We start from the raw sequence: 26,177 nt of genomic DNA, 5'->3' as shown, positions 1-26,177 counted from the left end.
TTAATATATTGTAGATAAATGAGGCAAGTTTCTGATTGTCAGAAAAAGAAGTTTACAAATAAGCAAAGGGGAATACTAGAATGCACATCAATGATACCTCAGTAGCAACGAGTACATCTAGCCCCTAGATATTAATTTCTAAATACGGTGCTCCAGTAAAAGGAACTGGACCTCCTCTGAAAAACAATCGCTTTTAGGACTGAGACAGGGAAAATACAAGATAAGCCTGTAGCATTTTGTAGTGTCAGAAAGTAAAGTACTCAATAAATAGATACAAGGATGAGAGCATGTCAAAAGAACACAGATACCAACTGAAAGAGCTCCCAATGACCACAACTGAAACAGTTTGAACACCAAAAGAAATAATTATGTATTATATTATAACTCAAAAATAAAATAAATATCCACAGATTCATAATGATATAAATAAATGATCAAATAAATAAATAAATAGGGGTAGAAAGGACAAATTTTCCTTAAAATAGAATTCCAAGTAATGAATGTAGAAGGAATAAGAGAAATAGAATATTGCCACAGTAATCATTGCTGCAGGCAGGATGCACAGATGGATGCTGAAATACATCACTGGGCAAGACTTCAAGGAGAAAAGGGATATTTGCATTACCTCCCCTCAAAGCATCTCCCCAAGATATTTATTAATTATTGTGGTGGTTTTAACATATGTCGCAAAAGCCTTTAATAATCCTCCCTGCAGGCAAAGCTTAATTCCAATCACCTTGAACATGAGTTGGACTTGTTGATCTGTTTCCATCAAATAGAAGAGAGTAGAGAAAACTGGCAGGCATGACCTTATTGAGCGGTCAAGGTTAACATCATCAGTAGTAAGTCATGTTGAAATTATGCACTGATACCATGAGATAGCCACATTGCCTCTGTGGTATTCTTTCCCCAAATCTATAACCTCAGGCTAATCATGAGAAAACGCAGCAACCTAAACTGAGGTATTCTACAAAATACCTGACCAGTAGTCTTCAAATGTGGCAAGGTCATGAAAGACAGGGAAAGATTGACAAACTGTTCACGGATTGGATTAAGGAGATAAGATGACTAATGCACTATGGTACTCTGAGATGGACCCTGGGAATGAGAATATTAGAGGAAAATTAGTAGTGAAATCCTAATCAAGACTAATTCAGTTAGTAGTATTTTACCAATGTTAATTTTTTGTTTTTGATGAAAGATCATGCTTCTGTAGGATATTAACATCAGGGAAAGCTAAGGGAACACTCTGTACTGTCTTTGCAACTCTTCTGTAAATCTAAAATTATTTCAAAATAAAAAGTTAAAGAGGAGCCGACCCGGTGGCACAGCGGTTAAGTTCGCATGTTCTGCTTCATTGGTCCAGGGTTCCCCAGTTCGGATCCCGGGCGCGAACATGGCACTGCTTGGCACGCTATGCTGAGGTAGGCATCCCACATACAAAGTAGAGGAAGATGGACACGGATGTTGGCTCAGGGTCAGTCTTCCTCAGCAAGAAGAGAAGTATTGGCAGCAGTTAGCTCAGGACTACTCTTCCTTAAAAAAAAAAAAGTTAAAGAAAACGAGTGCTTTAAATCTGGTTCCTAGGATAGACTGGGGATTCAGCAATGCTTTTAAAATGAATTAATTAATATATTTGACAGTAACAAATTTACTTAGAATTATTTTCATTGATTTATATGATTCCAGACTCCCATCTAGGCAAACTATTTCCTCTAAATACACATGAACTTTTACGATTCCATCTTTTCACTGTCTCCATCTTCCAAAAATGCCTTTTATTTTTTCCCTACCTGATACATTTTTCATCCTCTAAAATGCGATTCAGATATTACCTTTCTGTGAAGCTTTCCAAGTGTCTATAAATCTTCCTAACTATATTTTTGCTCTCGTGATATTATACCTGATACTTTATATGATTTTGTCACCGTCTAAAAATATGAGCTTCCTAAAAGGAGGAGCCGTATCTTTATATTTTTTAATACTCAATTTAGTGCCCAAAGACAGTAGAAGTTCAATAAAGTTTCCACGGATGAATAAATGAGAGAATAAATAACTGATTGTTCTAAGTATCTGACTTGGTTAATATATTAAATTATGGGATATTGGAAGAAAAGATTCATGTCTTTATTTTTTTTATCATTTTTATTCCGTAACTTACCAGAACACATAAGTTTCATTTCATATATGTAAGTGAATGCCTTGCAGCCCAATTTAAAGAGGTCATTTAGTATTGCACAGTTACGGTCCCCAGTTGTAGTACAAGTAAAGTGGGGTGAAGGATGATGGACTGGAACATCTGCTGGGATCTTTTTTTCACTCCGGCTATTTTGTGAGGAATTCTACACCATCTTTCAGAGTAGCTTACAGAGATCCTCTGTTAGAGGAGAGGGATGCCCCACTTTTTGAAATATTTGCTATTATAGAATTATTTTCCTTATCTAGGAAAAGCAATTTTAGAAAAATTTTATGTTACACTCCACAGTAACAATAAAACATGTTCACATTCAGGGCACATTGCCTTATTTATGGCACAAATAATATGCGGACTGACTTTATGCCTAGACAAATGTTTTCCCAAATGTTTCCTATCAAAAGAAAGATAGTTAAATGCTTGAGCAGTTGAAATATGGTAAAATCAAATGCTTACTATTGTATATATCATTTGTTAGTATTTATTACTCTATTCATAAACTTAAAGTATTGAAAGTTTTTATTTTCTTTAAAATACTGGATTGATCTTCAGCTTAGAAAAACCAAGCCATTAAATAGAAGAGACGTACTCTTCTTGTGGGACTCTTTCCTTGAAATATAGACTTAGGAAATTTATATTAATTTACATCACGAAGTTTAAATACCAACATTGTATCATAGTTTTATGATTTACATTCTTTCATATTGTAGTAATTCCTCTCATTTAGTGTCCTGTTAGTTCTGTTTTATTCGTATATTAAGTGACTGATAAAAATACTTTTCTTTACAAATGTATATATTTTATCGTAATAGCTCTTAGACCTATCTAGATACTTATCTATATATGTTGCATCAGGGAGAATACCTCTGGTATAAGTAGTTCATTCATATTTTCATTAATTTTATCAGACACAGTTATAATTTCCGAATCTATAAAACTGAAGCTGACAGATAAATGTTAAATACATGGGATGGCAAATCATTAGAAATTGGTCCTCTCACAAACTATGAAACTAGCTGATCAATATCTCTTTAAGAGTCTGTAAATTAACTTTGTAAAATTAATTTAAATATTTCTTTCCTTAAAAATAAAAGTATATAGAGATCACTACATTTTTATTGTATATATCATGGAATATGTGTGCCAACTTACATTTGTATTAATTTAAAGAACTCTAAGCTGAATTTAAACAAATAAAATATTGAAAAATTATTTTTGTGAGTTTACATCTAGAAATTTTGCCAGTTAGAAATTCACTGAAACTAAATATAATCACCATCAAAAGAATACCCATGTATCAACCAATTTTTGTACATTATATCTCATTTGCATGGTAACAGCCCTGCATGTGGACATCCTTATCTACCTTGACAGATAGAAAGGCTAAGTCTGTGAGGAGAAGAAATGACTAGCCTGAGGCTAAGTGGCAGAAGGAGACTGCAAAAACCCAATATTTTTGGCTCCAAAACCAACACATCTTTCATTGTCAATTTAGCAGCCAGGAGTACTAAAACTCCAGTGTTTCATCCTTATGAGAAATGTAAGATCACTTGAGGTCTTTCACACCAAAACTTCCTGGGTTGTGAATTTTAGTTACTGGATTACAATGTGTTTGCAATAAATTTAGGGTTAATTCAACTCCTGGACTTCCAAAATTACAAAAAACAAAAGGTCAGGGCTGAAGCTGAATAAGCATTGATTGTGTGTCTTCCAGGAATCAAGCATCGTGGTCCGCTTAACATATTTTATCTCAAGTCTGTAACATGAGGTTCTGAGATAGTCAGTATTATCTCTACTTTACACATGAGGAAACATAACTTTGAGTTACGTAATTCTGTCCAGACCGCAATGGTTGAAGGCATCAATGTTGGGGTACAAACTAGCTCTTGCTGACTGCAAATCGTATGTTCTTTAAAAAAGCAAAATGTAGACATTCAAGACGATTTCTAAAACTTGACAAAAGAAGAGGCAACAGAAGGTACAATGTATTAGTCAGGGTTCTCTAGAGAAAGAGAATCAATAGGAAATACATATACATATATAGGTTATATATATGTATTACATAAATATATGATATTTGTCATAAGGAATTGGCTCACGCAATTATGGAGGCTGAGAAGTCCCACTGTCTGTCATCTGCAAGTTAGAGACCCAAGAAAGCCGGTGGCCTAATTCTAGTGTGAGTCTGAAGGCCTGAGATTCAGGAGCACTGTCTCTGTCCAAGAGGAGAAGAGCAATGTCTCAGCTCAACAATGAGGCAGAAAGAGAGAATTCAATCGTCTCTTGACTTTTTTCTCCTCTTGGGGCTCTCAACAGATTGGATGCTGCCCGCGCACTTTAGGAAAGGCAAACTGCTTCACTCAGTCCATCAGTTCAAATGCTAATAATCTCTCCTGGAAATGGCCTCACAGACATACCCAGAAATGTTTAACCAGGTGTTTGGACATCTCTTGGCCCAGTCAAGTTGACACATGAAATCAACCATCATATACAGGAAACGAAAAAGAATTATCAGCTAGAAAAATCAGGTCATTTTTGCAGAAATTTAGCAAAGGGCAAGTTAAGCTGTACACAATTGCTAAATCCCAAGGGGACAGCATTGACTAGGTATTGATGCTAACCGTCCCCTCCAGTTAAGATAGTCTTTCTCTATGTTCATTCATTATATAACCTTTAAAGTAGAGATCTAAAATAATTCTTGACTAAAAGATATTTCTAGTATAATATACCTTATCTTCAGTAAAATTGTATACAGAAAATGTAGAATTTGCATAATAATGACTAATTAACTTCCACACACGCAATGTTAGTTTCAATGGCAGAAGGCTGTAATTATTATGTGTCAAACATCTGGTTTAAAGTAAGAAAAACAAATATTTATAGACATTCTAGTTTCTGATACTATGTAGACAAAATATTTGAGAGATGGAAATATTTTTTCACTTTTCCTGTAAATGTTCCATCAGCGCACACAGAGAGCTTGTGAGGTGTTTATATCATGGCACTTTGGGATTCTAGTTTTGAATGGAAAATGGGAAAATCACAACTAAAATATCAACTCCCAGCTTCACTTTCATATAATTTTAATAAATCAGTAATTGTTTACAAAACTAATAAGCTATTTTACCTGACGTGGTGTGGGGTCATATCTCTCAGAATTAGAATAGATTTTAGTAGTCTAATTCCTTAATTTTCCTTAAGGCAACTGGGTCCCCAAGAAGCAGAGAAAATTAGCAGAGATCTAAGAACCGTTTGTAATGGAGCCAGAGTCATAATGGAGGATTCGATGAAATAGTCCGTAGCTCTTTCTCATTTCTTAAATCAATACTTTAAATTAGTTTATGCCAACTCCTAGAATTACAAGAGAATTTTGACTTAAAGAAAATTAGTCTCATTTATTTTAAGCTTAAATGAAGACGATGGAAAATAAGCTATGCCAATTCTCTAAATAATCCTATCATATCTGTTAAGCATCCAAAGGCATAGAACTAATTGAATTTAAAAGAAAATACTAACATGCCTGCTGATAAAAGCTGTTTTAAGGGCAGTCTTAAATATTTCAATGCCATTATACTAAAGCGATAAACTTCTTGGATGAGTATTTAAAAATCATAATACAGCATTATATCATTAAAAAATGATCATAATGTCACAGGCTAATGACTGTACAGAATAACAAAATTCTCTGGACAGCACATCTATCATAAATTTGGACAATAGCCAAATAGCCTATACAAACTACTTTGCCAAATAAATTTCATCTTTTACGTTGCTATGGTAATTACTATACATGTTGGAGGTATTTAGGAGATGCTGAATTCCTTGTTCATAATGAACTTTTATGACGAGTATTCTAAGCATTCTAGTTTAAAAAACTAATCTGCTTTTGATTTGCATAATTGATGTTTGAGTTCAGTGTAGAAATAACCTCACTTGGTAAATTCAAAGGACATGAAAAGATAGGGTAAAAGATGAAAAAGTTCAAGACAAAGGGAAGAGATTGACTTTTATAATATTTATGCCTTCTACTTTTCTGTTAACTGTATAGTGATTTTCAGATGTTAAATAGTCTTAATCGTATCCAGGAACAGCACAGGGAGTGAAAATTGCCATGCAGCTCAAGCATCAGAGCTTTAACCTTCTGGGCTTAATTTAACATTGGGAGTGAAACAGCACTTAATTATTTACCATTGCTGCATCTCATATGAGCAAAGGGCTGGGTTATGTTATCCTTCCTTGGTTGGCTCCATAGTAAATTGAATTGGATTACTTAAGGGGCTGTGAATGGAAAGTGGGGAGGAGAGATTAGGTGCCTATGACTTGCCACGTGGTCTTTTTTTTAGAAACAGGTGAGCAGGCATCTATGAGCCTGGGAATATTCCCCAAAGAAGAGAAGAGCCAATGGGGGAGTGACAAATAGGACTCCATTACCTTGAGTACAGGTCAGTACTGCAGCCAAGACTCAATTTGCAAAGAAGCCTAAGATCTGAGGGACTGACATTAAGCCGAGGTCCAGCCATGCTGGTGAAGACTCAGAAGAACTCTCTGAGAGCTAGTGATGAGGAAACTGAGGTTCATAATCAGGGTACCCACTGCACAGGTAACTCAATCACTGGAGAATTGGAGAACACCATAAAAACCCTGTCACTGGGAAACTGAACAGCCATTCAGTAGAAGAATAATAGGCAAAATGTGTAATATAGGATACGGAAAATTGGGCATAGGATAGAGAACACATTTACCAAGTCCTGGTGACCTTGTCAAGTTAGTTAATTGAAATATCCATCCCAAGGGACACTAATAATAGTGCTTACCCCAGGGGATTTTCCTGAAGATTGATTGAGTTCATACATGTAAAACTTATGACAGTGCCTGGCACACAGTAAGTGTTCAGTATTTTTTGTGGTCATGTTGTTTCTGTTGTTAAAAAGGGAATGGAGTTTAAAGTAGAATCTTAATCTCTGGAGATCTAAGCAATAAGGCAACAACAAAATTCCTAGGGACATGAAGGCAGCAGCCTCATTAAGGAGTAGCCTTAATAGAACTCTCGCTCCTGCCTTCCTAAACCAAAAATTGGCTGGAAATGTGGAGTAGAATTCAGCCCGAAGATGTTTACCACGTCTGACTCTGATTTCTCACTGAAACCATCAGCATTTTCATTACTCATCCTTTTGCTGCATCTTCTGGATGCAGTACTTAGTGGCTGTGTGACCTTGCAGAAATTTTTATTTTTTTTTTAAAGATTTTATTTTTTCCTTTTTCTCCCCAAAGCCCCCCGGTACATAGTTGTGTATTCTTCGTCGTGGGTTCTTCCAGTTGTGGCATGTGGGACGCCGCCTCAGCGTGGTCTGATGAGCAGTGCCATGTCCGCGCCCAGGATTCGAACCAACGAAACACTGGGCCGCCTGCAGCGGAGCGCGAGAACTTAACCACTCAGCCACGGGGCCAGCCCCACCTTGCAGAAATTTTTTAAACTTTTCTAGTAAGCAGAAACTTATTACCTTTTCCTGTGACTTTGTAAAGTTCTTTCATATTCCCCAATTTATACAATCACTAAAAGGTTCAGTATTTAGTAGGAAATAATGAGTCACTTAGTAATTTAGAACAAAATTGGGGTAACAAAAATTCTAAAAGACATAACAGGAAAGTGATTGTGTAAAAGTATGACTACTTATGAAAAATACAAGTTATTGGAGGAGCAGGAACTAGCGTAGAATGGGGAACTCTTTCTCATCTTCATTCCTTTAAAAGCTCTGCTTCCTCTTCCTGAAATTCTTTGCTCCCATACAGTCACTGGGGAAATATCTAACCATAGGTAAATTATTAGGTAAAGATCCGTCTCCTCTAGCAAGCATTGTCCCCCACCCCCCACCACCCCAGCACAACTGCTTTCTCTTCTGAATCTCCAAGAAACATTGTATAAATCTGTACTGGAGAACTTGTCGCATGGTATTTACCTTCGGTTATCAATAAAACTCTTCCTCCACTTAATAGCATCCTCTCTGATGCCAGGCATTTCTTGCAGTTTTTGTTTTAACAGCTGTACTGAGATGTAATTTACATACCATAAAATTCACCCACTGGGATTGTGTTCTATCTGACTTTATATCCTCAGCCTGAAAAATAGTCCTGGTCCTATACAGAATAGATTTCAATAAATATTTTTTGAATAATTGAACCAACGTATGACTGAGAAAAGATTTGCAGTAGACACCAAGTAAATGTGAAACTGATATATCCCCAGTCAACTAGTGTCTTCAGGACTGAGTCAGTTGATCAGGTTGTCCTCTACCATTCTCACTGGCTTTATGTACTTTCCTTTAGAGGGTTTGCCCTCAGATAGAGGAGAGGATATTCCGCACCAAAGGTGCCCCCTTGCCTGAAACTGCAGTAGACAAAGATAAATAAATTAGCTTCAATATTTACAACTTGAGACCTTGATAATAGCCTCACCATGATATTTTCAGTAACTGAAAATGTGGGTGGGGGCAAGGGGGCGAACAGCCTATCCTTTTTTTGTATCAGGATAGGTTGTTTTAAGAATATAGAGAACAATGGATTTGAAAACATTCATGAATTCAATCTCTAAACATAAAAAAATTTTAGGAACTATATATATCAGTGGTTACAAGGGAGTCTAGATTTTTCCCCCAAAATGCTAAGAGTTCTTATGGAAATGCTAAAACAGTTATCCTATTGCAGATTATAAAATCAATAAGTACAGGGAACTCTGTTTTCCTCTTTTTTATTTCCTCCAAATGCCTCAAATGAAAGCTATATGAGAAATGAATGTGATATAATAACTACCCCACTTAGGGGAAAAAGCTAATATACCCTCTTTTATTTATAGGTACAACAAATAAAGATACATGTGTAAATTTGTAAAATTATATCATTATTAAGAAAAATTTTTATAACTCCAGCATAATGGTACACTTGTGTATCTTTGTTATCCAAACAAAAATATATATTTTAGTTTTAACAATAAATGTAATACTTTTTAGAAATAAAAATAACCAAATTGACTCCGTAATATAATAAATATTTTCAGTGAAGACTACACTGGAAATTTCTCAAAACTGTATGATCTTCAGAAACCTCATTTCTCTTGTAGTTATCATAAAAGTCACATAGTTTATTGGCAGAGACAGTAACAAAAGCAAAGACTAATAGAATCACAGTCTAATCACCATAGTCATTAAAGACTATCCAATTTAGCCATCCATCTAGTTCTTGCTTCCTCTCTACAACATTCTCTTTAAGTTGTCTCTTCAATGCTTGAATACTGTGGGCAACAGGGAGTTTACTAGACTCTGAGATAAAATTCAGCCTTTGAACAAATAAATGATAACCCTTTTGTTGAGAAGAAAGCTTTTTCTTCATAATTTCTACCCATTAGTCTTAGTTCTAGCTTTTGGAGTTGTGAAAAACAAGTCAAATACCTTTTAAACTATGAGAGTCTTGCTAGTTATTGACTGTTGAGTGTTCCTTTTCATAAAATAAACTCACTTTGTGATTAAACAGTTTTTCTTTTTTTATTGAAATGTATTGTATTCTCCTTATCAAAAACTTAGAAAACATAGAGAAAAACAAAAATCACCAATTACCTGTAGGTAAACTTTCTTAATTATGTGTTAGTTACCTCCTTCTTATAGATTTTATCATTATTGTGGATGCTAATGTTATTATGTGTAAAATTTTATCCATGACTAACACATCATAATATGAGTATTTTTTCATGATATTAACTTTATTATGTATTATCTTAATAGTTGCATACTTTTTTATGAAATAAATATTTAGCTCTTACTTGCACTGGCTGACATTTACTGGTTTTAGAGTCTCTCCAGTTTTGCCCAATAATAGATAAAAGGTTGTTTTTCTTTTCGTGCATACATCATTGCCTGCCTTGTAAAACATAACTCTAGGATAGATTCCTGGGAAAGGTGTTCCCGGGGTAAAGGGCTTGAACCTTTCAAAAGACTAATACCCATATTTCCAATTCCTTTTCAGTTTAAATTATCACCAGCAATTTACAAGAGAAGTATTTTCACTGCATCCTTTCTGGTTTTGGTTATTCTTTTGTATGTAAGCTGATCACATTTCACATGTAATGCTTTTTTATCTTATTGGTAGACTTCTCAGTTTTAGAGGTCAGTAAAGTAGAAGTAATTTTTAATCGACATTTTCCGTTTATATTTCCTTTTATCTGAGAGGTCTGTTTTTAGAATTTGAATCTTAGTGCGGTTTTTCCTACTAATGACCTCTTCTCCGTCGTATTTATTTTAAACAATTTCCGTAGTCGTTTTGCCTTTTAATTTTGTGTATCAGATTTTAATACTAAGAATTTTTGACTTCTATGTATGTATGATGTGAGTCTTTCTCATAGTCATTTCTCCATTGATTTTGCTTAGAAAACTCCCTTAGAAAGGATGGACTAATAGTTAGTGACATTTTATTATAATTTTATTTGTTTTAATATTTAACTTTTAAATCTATGTAGAATTTACTCTTATGGTGTTCCAAAATAATTATTTCCAAAACTTCTAACCGGTTGTGTCAATATCGTTCATCATTTTTCCATTCCCCATTCTGATTTTTCATGCTTCCCTGTTCAGGCATTTCTGTGCAATATGTGTTCAGTTACTTCTGTCTCTTTCTCTCCCACTCTCACGCATGCACACACGTGCAAGCGTGGGCACAATTTCAGAAACTAAAGGTCAGCTATGGACTGCAGGATCTGATTGTGTTGGGGCACTTGGAATACATTTTGCTGTTGAAGAAGTCATTTTTGAAACTAGGTTATTTTATCTTTCTTTGTCTAACCTTGTCAACTACTTATTTGCAACATGTATCATTTTCCCCCTGGCGTTTCTTCTTAATATTGCTTTCTTTATATAACAAGTTATGCTTTCATTGTCCACAAGACAAATACTGACATCTTTGACACAATGAAAGCAGCGTAAGTGCTTGTGGTGTAGTAATAGCAATATGCATCCTTGTTACAAAATGACATGTATTCCTGAAAAATTTCAAGTTCTACAAAATTATGAAAAAATAGGATATGGGAAAGAAGGATCAGAGTAAGAGTATTCAAAATATATTCAACCAGAGCTAATAAAAATATTAATAAACTCAATAAAATATGAGTAGACATTCAAATCTCCCCGAACGTTATACCACCATCAGAGTCTGTGAGTTTTGTATTTTTATTCCTAGGAGTTAATATTTCCTTTTTCTGATATAGCCTCTTCCAAATTTGCTGTTAAGAGGGCCGATGTGAATCTGATTCTTTATTCTTTTTATGTATTAGATGTCCCCAAATATGACCATATAATATTCTAATAAAGCAAAGCTAAGTTCATCACAAGTCACAGCAGTAAGGGGGGACACCTTGACAGAGGTTTGCAGTGTCACCATAGGGGAAGTAGGGTAGGATACTTACAGGGATTTCTGCCCTGGGCGCAAGTAGTTTAAGGTGCATCTTTCAGGGCGGGAAAATGGTTGGGATCCAGCAATATTTGTAGATTAGGATTGGTGGATGTAGCAAAGTGAAAGTTCTAAAAGATGCTTGACAAGTAAAGTGTTGTTTAATAAGGGAGCTGTTTGCACAGGTGAGCAGAATGTTATCTCAGATAAACAGATATGCAGGAATTTCTTGAGGTGAATAGTGAAATAGTGGTTTACAATCTTATCTTCCCTGGACAATTTTTCTAGAACAAATAATAATTAATGTTTACATAGCTATTCTAATAGTGGTTACAGTTCTCATATGGGATTCTTTTTCCTCTTTTAGAATTTTTCTGTCTATGAAGGAGTTGCTCTTACATATCCTATGTGGCACTGTGGATCACTTCAATCTGAGATCTTCTATCTTTTATAATTATGAAAATTCTTGGTCATTACTACTAAAAATATTTCCTACACTCCATTATTTTATTTTCTTTTTATGCAATTGCTATTTTATAGATGTTAGCCCTTAAATATCTATTTTCTTTTCTCTCTCATTTTATATTTTCCAAACCGGAAGAATTTCATGACCTGAACTTTCAGTTCACTTTCATTCTGTTGTCATTCTACCAGTATCTCCAATTACTTCTTCTTAACAACTTTTTAATCCTCAGTTTTTCTCCTATCCTTTTTTGTAATTTTGTAGATATTAATATGCATCCTTTAGTCTCCCGTTGTCTGGTACATTAACTCTACTTCTTCTATTATTAGATATTCAAATTGCGTTCCTAGGCTATCTTGTATCTTTCCTCTGTGCTCATATTCCCCTGGAAGTGGCAGCCAAGTGGCTAATGTCTTATGCCCTTCAGATGGTTTTAGGTTGTAGGGGTAAGAAGCATATCCAGAGCTGTGAGCTACATAGGTGTTGATTGACAGCTTACTGTTATAATTCTTCGTACATCTGACAAAAGCTTGGGGGTAAAGATAAGCAAAAAAGAAAAATGGCTAAAAAAATAAGACCATTTTGCGCAATGTATTTGATAGTTTAATGACTATTGACTGGATGTTCAGTTATTTGTTGTTATATTCAATGGGCCGGTAAGTGCTAAACCTATTTCAGGAAAGTGATTAAAGCAATTGACCCTATTTGTTTTATTCTTTTATCTGAAATATCAATGGCATAACTCCAAAAGTATAGTCATTAATTCATGGGTTCATCAACAAATTTTGGGCACTTACTAGTTGCTTACCACTGTGCTTGCAAACTGTATAAGTCACAGTCTCCTGTAGAGTCAGAAATGTTCTGAATCTAAGAGATCCACAGGGTTTATGAAGATGCATAAAGAAGGCTATTTAACCTTGCCTTAAGATGAAGGGAAGAAAAGTCCTCAGAGACTATGATACTTCACAGAAGGTTTTAAAACTTGGCAGGAGTTGCCAGAGGCTCAAGAGGAGGGAAAGTATTCCTGTTATAAAGAACAGTATGAGAAAATGCTTAGAGCTATAGGAGCTAAGTAGTTTGGTACTCTTGTCAGCGTAAAATAAGGTTTTCCAGGGGCAGTCTGGGGAAAAATGTCTAAGAAGTCATTTGGAAGCCAGATCATGGAGAGTCCAGTATTCCATGATGTTAGTATTTTTCCTGTGAGTGGTTATTGGTTGTTTAAGGATTATAAATGAGAGAGTCATTTGATCAGATTTACACTTTAGAAAGATTAGGTATCTGGACCTGTGGAAGCTAAATAGGGCAGATGTAAGAATAACATCAGTGAGATGGTTTAGAAGGAAATGACTGTAGCCAGGTAAAAGATAATGAGGGGATAAGGTAAGTCAGCATTATAGAGAGGGAATGCTACTGAGCAGTTGAAATGTGGACAGCAAGACTTCAGAAATGATTCTTAATATTATTGAATGTTAGTTAACTTAGATTTAAATAGCCACTTGTCTGGGCTGGCCTGGTGGTGTAGTGGTTAAGTTCTCGTGCTCAGCTTCAGCAGCCCAGGGTTTGTGGGTTTGGATCCCAGCTGCAGACCTAGACACTATTCACGAAGCCATGCTGTGGTGGCATTCCACATACAAAATAGAGGAAGATTGGTACAGATGTTAGCTCAGGGTCAATCCTTCTCACACACACACACACAAAATAATAATAATAATAAATAGCAACATGTGACTAGTCAGTACCATATGGGATAGCACAGGTCTAGGACTTAGATATAGTCAGGCAACATGGATTTTAGAGCATAGTTAAGCATATGGCATATTTAAAACATCTATATGGGTTTTATGGAATATTTTGAATAATGAGCAATGGATGAGAATAACTAATGAGAGTGACAGATGGAGAAAAAGGCAATGGGCAGAATCCTGGTAATAACAGCATTTTAGCTTTGGATGGAAGAGAAGGAGTCTGGATGAACTACTGAGAGAGATGATGTTGAGGCAAAGCATTAGAGAAGGGCTCATGGAACCAAAGGCAGGACAAGTTTCATTTGAAGGGGCTTGGTCACTAGACGCTGCTGAAAAATCGAGTATTATAAGGTCTTAAAAGTGCCACAATGTACCTGGCAACTTAACAGGACATGACTGACCTTAAAAAAAAATTATTCCGTGATAGCCATGAATACCATGTGAAAGAGTAAATGAGTAAGTAAGAGATGAGTGTAAAGTTTATAAGATAAAGAAAATCTGAGATAAGAGGCAGAGAATTACCAAAGATAGTTAGAATTTTAAAATAATTGTGAGATTTCAGTACATTCGAAATTTGAAGGGAAAAGGTCAGTTATCAGAAAGAGATTTAAAGTCTGAAACAGACCTAGAGATGGGTGAAAATTCAGACAGCAGGATTAATAGCTGGAGTGGAGAGAGACCATTTTTTCCTTTGAAATTGGAGGGAAAAAAGAAGTAGATAAATGCACACATTCTGACTCTCAGAGTGGAAATTCGAGCTTTGACGGCTGCATATGTTTTCCAAATCACATGAGACTAAAATGATGGACATTTTTGCCTTGCCTGTGCCATTCTCCTCAGTATGTGTATTTTTTAAATGGGGATATTTAGTGTTTAGTTTAAGTTTGGTGCTTGTTAAATCATTAGAAGCTTCAATTTTAAAAATGGGTATAATCTTGACTTTCTTCTTTAAAATTCCAGGATGTCATAATATTTTAGTTAGTAAAGTGCTTTTCCTTTCATTGAGTACTGTAACACTATCTTCTTGGAATTCACAATTGGATTTCTAAAACCTTTTAAAGAAATTTAATAGTTCATTGTGCTTTTACAACATCAAAACAAAAGAAAAAATTTGGCAGTGAATTTTTGGTCAGGCTAAGTCACAAAATATTTCAGTCAAAGTGTGGCATTTTTGGAATAAGACTTTCAGCTACTGAAATGTGCCTATAACATCCTGTCCAAAGAAAGTAGAAAGGGTCTGGAATTTAGAATGGTGGCAAAACTCAGAGCTTTATGCTTTTATGTGGAATATGTATTATGCCAAAGATTATTGAGATAATATGCGATACCAATAGCAAGAAGAAATACAAATTGGACTGATTCTGAATAAGGTATCTGGGGATAAGTTCTTTCATATCAGATTCCAGAAAAAGCACAAATGTAACTTACGTGTGTGTTGGAGTATCCTAACAAGAAGAAGAGGACTTTATTTCTCACTGTGTCATGAGATCACACCTGTGAACTTGTATCTGTTGACAGTGAACTAGAGAATAAAAAGAAAAAAAAAGAGTGAGAGATGTTTGGGGAAAATTCACTGTGCCTTTAATAATGTCTACTTGAGTGGAGATTTCTGAATATTTTCTTTCCTTTGCGTTGCTTGGAATTCAAGTTCACTGTTCCTTCCACCGCACAACTAAGTTTATCCTTTGGGAATATGCCTTCAGATCCACATAAATAACTAGAACTTCTGTTTTCCTGTATATCTTTTTGTTGCTTAGATAATTATGTGTCCCCGTATCCAGTAACAATTCCTTAAATTTCTTTGGGGATTGATATTGAGTTGTAGCTCTTGTCACCTTTTTGTTTCTTTTAAAGCCTCACTCCTTTAGGGAAAATAAACCTTAAGTTAGTTAAAATTTCACATCACGAGATTTGAGGTTTTTTCCATCACTTCCCATTTCTCTTCTGAGTCTTTGAAATATAACCTGATGAAGCAGTGATTTCACTTCTGGTTTATATGTTATAACGGAGTCATTGAATTCAGAAGATCTGTTAAATTCTGTAATTTCATGGGGAAAAAAAATCTTTTCCCCTCCAGAAAGTTCATTCTGAAAGTGCGGGACCAGGAAGAAGCTTTTCTTTTCACACTTCAGTCAAAGTATTAGCTGCACTGACTGCCCTGTTCTTTGACAGACTTTCTATCCAGTAGCAATTCCATCGCGGCTGATAAGTGTGTCAGCGCAGGAACTCCATCAGCCTTATCAGCACCTGCCACTCACTGTTGGATTCATATATCTCAGCTTTAAAATGTTAAACTTGATTTCGTCCTTCTGTGAATATCCCTGCATCTCAAGTAAGCCAGGGGAGAAGACTACATACTGAATTATATTCTCTTCCTTCCTCTTTTAAGGTTTTAGCCATCAGAATTGTTCTCTCTTTCTCTCTCTTTTTTCAATATTCCATCATAAATAATTAAATTGTATTTATTTATTGTATTTAAATTTTAAATAAGTTTCAAATCCGTCTGTCCTTCCCAATGTGAGTTCTTAAATTTTTTCAAATCCAAGAAATTGAAGGAGAACATTATAGTTAGGAAAAGATCTTCCTCAGTACTAACTGCTCCTTCTCACCCAGGCCTTCATAAGCGCTGTTTTCCTCACTTTGCTGATGGAGAAGCAGGTTCTAACATCATGGCTCATGCCCAGTTCTTGTCTTAAATACAGTGCTGACTAAATATGTCTTTCTTTCCGTGTAGTATCCTCTTTTTAAAACATACTTAGGTAGTTTACATTTATGGCAGTTATCTGGGTTAAATGAAATAGATTTTGATGTCTAACTTCTCATTATCTGTCCCCTCCCCCGGGTTCTCTAGTACTTTCTATATTGTGCACCAGTCCCTTCATTGTCACCGATATTCTTCCCTTTGAAAATGAGAAGTCAGATGTTGTTTGCTATCTAATTCTTTATTTGGTACCATGTTTAATAAAAGAAAGTAAATAAAATAAAATAAAATACAATTTTTCCATCATCTAGGCTGATCCCTAATCTTGATTGAGCCACAATTCACATGAAGTTTGGATACAGTGTGTGTGTGTGTATGTGTGTTCATACTTTCATTTTAACCTGTATTTTGGGTAAGCTATATTCAAACATTAGTCTTAAGCAAAGACATTATTGGTAGGAAACCTAGAATTCAACTCTGAAAAAGGAATATTCACATATTTTTCCAAGAAGCATGGGTGAGGAAGACGTGAGATAATAAAGAAGAATGTGTACTGCTGAAATGGAATATAAATGTTAGTTACTGTCATTCTGAAGGATTTAGATTAATAAATTACAGTGTGGAGACCATGACATTGATCCCACATGCTTTTATGGATGCTGACATGGATTTGGAAAGAAGTGCTGGGGAAGTGGGTGACAAAAGGCTGACTTTCTAAGACAAATGTGTTAACGTTACTACTGATACATAAATGGGGCATTCAGGATCAGAAAATTAAAATGAGATATGTAGAATCATAATTATTCTGATTTATTGACATTTTAATTATACTGGAGGAATATTAAACTGTTCTTGTTATCTGATCATATATATACTATTACCATTATCCTGGTGAGTTAAAGCATCCCCAAAATATGAAAATTATAATCACACTTCAAGCAAGTAATTTGCACATCTAAAATTAATACATTTGAACACCAGTATTACTCTTCATTTTGCTCTAAAAATTAACATTGCCACTTAAAAAACTCTCAACACCCCGTGTCTGCAATTGAGAAAATAAATTTACATAATGCTGTTTAGTTGATCATTATACGTTTAAAACACCAAAACTAATAAAATGTGAAATATTTGAGAAAAGTTTTCCGGATTATGGGATTCCCAGTTTTTGGTTAGTCTGTGAAGGGGCCTCAATAAAATATTAAATTTATTATGCCAGAAAGGAACGAAATAATAGTTTTATCTTTTAGATTCTGAACAAAGATATTTGAGAAATCAAGATGAATAATCTGAACATCAAAGGGTAAAATTTAACTACTTGTTAACTAAAATTACCATTAAATTGATGTAGCATACAAACAATGTGTAATATCCCAAATTGAAAACATCACATTAAATATAATTACATTTGTTAATGCAAAGCATATTTAATCTACAGTTAAAGCATTATTCAAATTACGTTAATTTACTCATAAGACGATTAGGTCTAAAAAGATCAATTAAGATGAATATGCATGTTCAGGTACCTAGAATGCCCCATTAATTTTAATTTAATATAGTAAATGTGTGTAAATAAACATGTGAGTTGAATATAAATGACACAGAATAATAAAATAGTTCATAAGTATGAAATCAGAAACTAACAGCAATAAAGAAATTCTATTCAAAACATAATATATTATTCTCTAAATTTGTGTCATTAGGATGATACCAAATCAATATACTTTCCAGCAAACATGTTCTTATTAATCTATCTTAAGATGATCTTTTATTTATTTGAAATAATTTCCTCTTCTTCAACTGTTTCTTTACTGTAACTTCCAAATAATAATACATTTTATTATGAATATAGTTCTGCCTTGTAGTTTATTGTTTCATGATATAAAGTAATAAAATTAAGAAAATAGTATTTTGCAGGGCTGGCCTGATGGCTTAGTGGTTAAGTTCACACCGTCTGCTTCGGATGCCCAGGGTTGCAGGTTTGGATCTCCTGCACAGACCTACACTGTTCATCAAGCCATGCTGTGGCAGCATCCCACATATAGAAGAAGAATAGAAGAAGATGAGCACAGATGTTAGCTCAGGGCCACTCTTCCTCAAGCAAAAAGAGGAAGATTGGCAACAGGTGTTAGCTCAAGGCCAATCTTCCTCCCCAAAGGAAAGAAAAAGGAAATGATATTTCATAATCAACTTTCTATGTTTTCAATTCTTTTCTAAACCCTTCCTTTGGAAATTGAATTGCCTAGACTCATCTCGTTCATTAATATCATCAGTGCACATTCCTTCCCCCTCAGTGAATTCCTTACAAAGAGAAAAAATAAAATTATGCTCATCAAGGTCAGTATGATATTTTATTGACAGTAATGTCATAACTCACATTACCTTTGTTGTCAGTACTTACTAACATTGAGAATAGAATACATGACAGGTGAAAAACATTTTACCCAGGTAGTGATATTCCATAATCTCAACAGCATCTCCATGATTAACAAAATTGACTGTGAATGATATATTTGAAGATCTCTGGTCCAGTTTTGGGACTTTAAAATATAGCCTTTGATTTTCAAGGTTCTCTGCTAAAAACTACATATTTGTAATAAATTTTGTAAATAATTTCCAAAAATTATAGGTGCATCCTCTGACAAATGTCACTTTTTAAAATAACTTGCCGAATGCTAACCTCTTTTTATTCCTCTTAGATTAGGACTTTGCCACTTGTGTTTCTAGGTAACTGAAGAATTATTTTCTATTTCCATTGTTTAAGGGGAAAAAATTCTTAACTCTTATTACTTAATAATGGTATCATTGTTATTATTGGCGTCATTATGAGTTGTTACGTGTGATGCAAAGTAATTAAAAAATATACTAACGCTAATCCTTGTGTTTTTTGGTTTTTGTTTGCACTTTCAGAGACAAAGAAATAGCATGGCATGAAACATGGCTCAGTTCTATTACAAAAGAAATGTTAATGCCCCCTACAGAGATCGCATCCCTCTAAGGATAGTTCGAGCAGAATCGGAACTCTCACCGTCAGAAAAAGCCTACTTAAATGCTGTGGAAAAGGGAGATTATGCAAGCGTCAAGAAATCCCTAGAGGAAGCTGAAATTTATTTTAAAATCAATATTAATTGCATTGATCCTCTTGGAAGAACTGCTCTCCTCATTGCAATTGAAAATGAGAACTTGGAGCTCATTGAACTGCTCTTAAGCTTTAATGTCTATGTCGGAGATGCTCTATTACATGCTATAAGGAAAGAAGTCGTCGGCGCTGTTGAGCTGTTACTGAACCACAAAAAGCCCAGTGGAGAAAAACAGGTACTTGCAAAATACTATTTTTAATTTATTTTCCTTTCGTAAAGGTTCTATAGATATTCAAATTCTCCCAAATTTTAAGAAATAGAAGCATTGGAATCAGAAGCATTGTCACGGAAAATAACTGTTAAGTACACAGTTCACATCCTCCGACAGTCATCTCCTCCTGCACTGCCTACTCTGGCAAATCAGACCTTTAGTGAGAACTAAAGCAAAACCAAGTAACATATGTTGGCTTCCCGTACATTGGAAACATTTCTATGTAGTGCTCAACATATAATGGTTATGGGGGCTTACTGTGTATGTGTGGTGTTTTTCCTCTTGTTTTTTATTTCCTAACGTTCTACAGCAGCAGACTGAATTCTTTGGCTATTTTCCTGTTTAACCTGCTTGCCTCTTCTGAGATTCTGCATCTTACTGCAAAAGTGAATTGCACCATCTAATTTTGATATTGCTCTGAGCCAACTCTAGTGGATTCTTTTAAATTGAGACTTAAATAAAAAAACAAAAATATTACTAGAAAAGAACTGAGCTCTGAATGTAGACCTAACTATATCTAATTTACTAATGGCAAAAGTGTAGCTATAGGTCAACGTCTTCAGTAGAAAATAAGCAAAAATGGCGCACAATTATCAATACAATGTGGTTTTTTCCCCTGTTATCTTCCTGGTTTTTTACCACTAAGGAAGTGGAGAAATTGTAGACAGAAACAAAAAAGGAGTCTGTTTTTGTTTGTCTAGATCTTTCCCTTTGTTACTGCCTGTACCTGAATCTATTTGATCCTTATTCCTTTCACATGGGACTCTTCAGTTCCCTGTATCAAGTCTAATTGACTAATTGCAAAGACATTGCTCTTACTGCAGTGGCTCAAAATCTGTCTTTTAAAGTGAAATCACATAAAATGTGTGTTATTACAGCTCTAGCAATTTCTGTCCTGCTTGATAATGCAAATCTCTATCTCTGAAAATATAGACTATTAGGAGATGTTACATTCATTTAAAGCAAAGTCTACTGTAGCTACCATTACGTTTGCTTCACTGGAAGACTTTTATACGATCCTTGCTATTATTGGGAGAACAACTTCTTGGCTGAGTGTCACCTGAAAAGCTCTCCCTGTGTTCTCAAAAGTCTGTGCTCTATGGTCCATTCTTATAACTCATCACTGTTCACTCTTTCTTCTTACCCAAACCTAAACTTTGATAAAACAACACTCCACAGTAACAGTATTTCTCTGCTTGTCGTTATACTGGTGTTTTGTTGTTTGTTTCATACCCAGTTATTTGTAGGTTACCTTCCTATCATATTGGTAAAACTTTACTGATAGGAAAATTTGCTTGTTTTATCTATCCTTTCAAACTTTTACAAACCCTGGCAGGGATGGATAGGTAGTGGGTGCATCTAAAGACTTACGTTATGTTATATCCCAGCTTATCACCACTAAGGAAGTGCAGAACACAGGCGGGAATGAACAGGAGTCTGTTTTTATCTGTGTTAGTTCAGGTGCTATTTCCTTAGTCACCTTATGATTTTGAAATTTCTTCCGCAATCACACCCTTAAAGTATTTGCATTTTTTTTTTTTAATATTGGCACCTAGGCTAACAACTGTTGCCAATCTTCCTTTTTTTTTTTTTTTAAGGATTGGCACCTGGGCTAACAACTGTTGCCAATCTTTTTTTTTTTTCTGCTTTATTTCCCAAACCGCCCCCCACCCCCGAGTACATAGTTGTATATCTTAGCTGCAGGTCCTTCTTGCTGTGGGATGTGGGACGCCGCCTCAACGTGGCCTGACGAGCGGGGCCATGTCCGCGCCTGGGATCTGAATCCTGGGCTGCCGCAGCAGAGCGCCCGAACTTAACCACTCGGCCACGGAGTCGGCCCCAGTATTTGCATTTTTAATAACAATGATCTTATATTGTACACCTTCTTGTTTTATGCCTGTGTAGGCAAACATAAGATAGATGTTGTGACTGAAGGTCTAGATCATTTTAGAGTGGAACAAGTCTATAGAACAAAACTGCCATTAAATTTGTTTTTCATGTTTATTATTAAATAACTTTCCTAGTTATATTTTCTAGAGAAATTTGCCATACATTTCAATGTCTCTTTAGTCAATGACATTTGTGCTGCCCAGAGTAATTTGGTGTCTGGAGAAGATATCTGCTATTATGAGAGTGCTTGTTGGAAGATATTCAACTTCTGAGCTAAACTCTAGTCTCACAAGTGGTCTTGGCTCCTTAGAGGCACTTGATCTGAACCCTGATTATTAATAAAAGGCAGTAAAGGTTTGCAATCTGCCAGGAGTCTGAAATATCCCAGGCCACGTGTTCCTGGAAGATTTATCTTGTATCAGTTTGCTGGCCAAGAATTTTCCTTTTCTATTTGTACATTGTAGAATTGCTCTTCAGTGAAGGCACTGGGAATAAACAAAAATTGTATCTTTTTGCTTGAACGTTCTAATTTTGATAGAACAAATCCGATCTACCTCAGAATTCCTGGTATCTGGTACAACGAAAGTGAAGCTATTACAACATGAAATGTATACAGTATAGCACAGAAGAGATGTTCCCAGGGCTGGGGGTGCAGTGAAATCCCATTAGAGCTTGGCTGTTGATCTGTGGTTTACTTGGGTAATACATCTCCAGTGCAGCCAACATCTTTTGGAATAACAGTTTCCAAAAAACAGTGTGTTGTAGGTAGCAAATATGTTCTTGATAGGAATTTTTCTCCCATAAATTGTAATTCCTTAGATGATTCTTGTGATCATTGAAAGCCATTTTGGGTATTATTATAATTTGCCTAATTCCCATTCTCATGGATATCCCCCAAAGACTCTGGAACACAGTCCATTAATTTTGTTGAGGTTTATTGAAGCCAAGTGTTAAAACCTGAAAACAATACCCAAGTCGACAAAATAAACATAAGTTGTCCTAAAATGAGTCAATAAAGAGGATCTAATATAAAAATCATACAAATCTGATGATTGGAACGCTTACGTAGAACTTAAAATGTGCAAATGTGGATTAGGATATATATTCGTCTTTTACAAATTTGGCACACATTAATTTCTTTCTGTGGAAAAAGATGCAGTGTTTGATGGCATCCTGAAATCATGAGAGCTATGAGATTTCAGATTAATTTGTCTACCATTGCAGTACATTCACCAGGGAACAGCTTAGGATTTGTGTATGCTTACTGTGTCAGGCCCTGTGCTGGGTGCTGGGGAGGAGGCACAGTTCCTGTTCTCCAGAGTCTTGAGGTCTAGTTGTGAAGAGAGACAGGAAAAATATCACAAGAATATGAATAAAGGGGATCACAATGGAAAATATGAAAGAGAAATAAATCCTCAGCTAATTATGAAGCTAAGTTGACTGGATTTGATAAATACAAAATATTCCTGGGTAGGGGGCATGAAGGAGAAGGAGAGGGGCCTGAAGAAGAAGGAGGAAGAATGTTTAAAGGTTTATAACTAGAGAAAGTTAAGTGAGATACTTAATGAGTTTATAGGACCTGGTTGGATATACTCAGTTTATGATTTATTGAAATCGATGTCTAGGAGGCAATAGAAATTTTGGACTTAAGAAAGAGTCTGGAATTGATATATAAATAGTAAGGACATTGAAACAAATAAAATCACTTGTCTTCCTATCATTATGACATTGATTTTCTCTTCTTTCCCTGACGTATTGTTTGAATGTTTGTGATGGCTAGTATATTAAAAGATTTTTTCCATGCAGCATCTAATGAAGATAAATAGATGGGCATAGATCATTAAATATTTCCTTCCATATTTAATGTAGACCTTCATAAATCAGGGTATTGAGTTCCTAGTGTTTTATTTTTACTATAGAAAAACGGAAAGGGTAATAGTTCATTTCTTTCATGTAGTAGACAGCCTAGAGACCGTGTGGTTCTCTACACTAAGCAGGAAGATAAAACATTATGTATTCTTATGGGGAATGCTCTCTTGCCGGAATCATTAGTCTGATTTTCTCTGATGATTTTATTGAACTTTTCTTTAACCTCCTTGGTACCTTATTTATCTACAAGGAATAACTTAGAGTGACATCTTACCCGCCTTTTCAGTCAATTGATTGGTTACTTGACTTCTAATTATTTCTCGCAGACCTTTCTCTTCAAGGTCTTCTAAGGCCAGATTCAATTTCAGTTTCAGCTGCTTCAGTAAATTTTTATCAGAAACAGAACTTTCTTTTCCATTTTTCACTTATACAGAGGTTCTCAGTCTTAAGCATCATCAGAAACACTGGGTGGGCTTGTTACAACACAGACTGCTGGACCCCACCCAAGAGCCTCTGATGCCACAGGTCAAGAATGGGGTTCTGGAACTTGTGTTTCTAACAAGTACTCAGGTGATACTAATGTGCTGGTCTGGAGATAACACTTTGACAACTGACTTAGAGGATGTTGAAAGTTACCGAATACCTATAGCTGTTTAGGTTAGGTGTGTTGAACTATGCTATGCTAACCTGGCTTTCAGGAGATTTCAGTTAATTCCCTTAAATACTAATGATTCAGTGGTCTTTAATATATGAGAGTTTCCCAGTTTTACTAATATTTTTATTTTTTCCCTTCTTTGGGAAAAAGACTTTGCTAAAGATTACTTATTCATTCAATATTTAAGATCCTAGAGTATTTCAGTTGAAGAAATTTTGGTTTTAAAGCTCTGCTAGAAGGAATACCAGATTTTATAGTCATAAGAGATTTTGGAGATCATCTAATCTAATCTCTTCATTTTACAAAGGAGGGAAAGGAAAGAGAGATCCGATGGGGTTTGGAGTTGGACCTGAATAAAAGGATCTATAAATTAATAGCAACCAACTTCAGAATAGTCTGAATGATGATATTAATAATGATAGTAATAATGACAGCAACAATAATAATACTAGGTAGCATTCATTGAGCCTGTCACTAGGCCAGTAACTGTGATAAGAATTTTGTTTGCATTATGTCATTTAATCTTCACATTATCCTATGAAGGTACATACTATTGTTATCCTCATTTGAAGGTGAGAAAATGAAGACCCCAAAAGGCATAAGCAATATGTTCCAGATCACAAACCCAGGAAATATCAGTACTGGAACTCAAGTCACAAAAGTCAACCACTATGTTGTCTGGCTCTAGCCACTGCACCAATTTGAAGGGAGTCATTTAAATCATTAGTTAATTATCCCAATTTAGGATATGAGTTAGATAAATTTAAAAGTGCCTCTAGATCCATATATTCAGACTGTGTCAGTATCTTGATATTATAATTCCGTTTATAATTTAGTCACTCAATAAATACTAAGGAATAACAACGTCGTTAGAAACTGTGAAGTTCTGGAGAAAAACAGAATTGAGTGATAGAAATGCTGACCTCCAGCTCTGTTTACCACTTACTAACAGGACAAGTCTCTGAATCATTCTGAGCCTTGGTTTTCTAGGCTGTTAATTAGGATCACAGTATTGATTTACTTGAATACCACTTACCCGTGGTGTTTGAGTTCTGCAAAAACGTTTTATAAGGTAACGTGATAACAGCATAATATACTATTATTGTATTATGCCATCATCTCTGTCTTCCTATTGGCAAACAAATATACTAATAATGCAACATATGCTGAAACAATGAAGTTACGCATCAGCAATATACCCACTAGAGTACATGTCTTCTTCTTTCATTTGAAAAGTGCAATCATTGGAAACAGAAACTCTGTTCAGAGAGTAAAGGAGAATTTAATTCAGTTTATTCTTTTTCTTTCCATCTCAGTGTGCATAGGGGATCTTTTTTTAATAGTTTCAGTAAATTTGCTAATACAATTTGTGGTTTTAGAATCAGTACTTATTATGTGATCAGAAAATCAAAGAAATAGGAGATTGGCATTAGCATATTAATGCAAATATACGTGCAACCCAAAACATACGCTGCTGATTAAAAGTAAAGAACAATTTTCAGCTGATGTGGATGCTAATAAATATATCCCTGGCTACGGGGCGGAGAACTATGTTCTTTAAACAAACGTAAAATTTTCAGATTGAATCCATTTACTTTCTGCGTCGACTCAGATGCCCTGAAAATGTTTACTTTTAACTCTTGCATTCATGTGGTTTTCCTCGCTGGGCTTCAGAACAAGTAATTTACCTTCTGCAGTCCCGTGAAATCATATGGTGCCTAATAAGTGATACCGTACACTGAGACAGCCTATATGCCCTAGTCTTTAGAGCTGCCCCTTGCAGAATGCAAACATTTCAGCTTCCTCAGTGGTTAACCAATTGAGGTCACCCATTTCTATTTGTTTTTATGACATCCTGGATATTGACAGTAAATGAACCT

The 26,177-nt window shown here is 35.2% G+C and overlaps 1 protein-coding gene across 6 annotated transcripts in view; it reads left to right on the top strand.

Annotated features, from left to right (window-relative positions):
• TRPC4 (transient receptor potential cation channel subfamily C member 4) overlaps positions 1-26,177 on the top strand; it is a 214,132-nt gene that overhangs the window by 38,954 nt on the left and 149,001 nt on the right. For all 6 annotated transcript variants that reach the window (XM_008526732.2, XM_070578089.1, XM_070578091.1 and 3 more), the window contains one exon: positions 19,443-19,847. In XM_008526732.2, the coding sequence (XP_008524954.1) occupies positions 19,470-19,847 (378 nt within the window). In that variant the 5' untranslated portion in view covers positions 19,443-19,469. The remainder of the gene's footprint in view (positions 1-19,442; positions 19,848-26,177) is intronic.

The sequence above is a fragment of the Equus przewalskii genome, chromosome 16, assembly GCF_037783145.1.
Source record: "Equus przewalskii isolate Varuska chromosome 16, EquPr2, whole genome shotgun sequence".
Taxonomy (NCBI): domain Eukaryota; kingdom Metazoa; phylum Chordata; class Mammalia; order Perissodactyla; family Equidae; genus Equus; species Equus przewalskii.
This window is presented reverse-complemented; position numbering and strand designations above follow the sequence as displayed.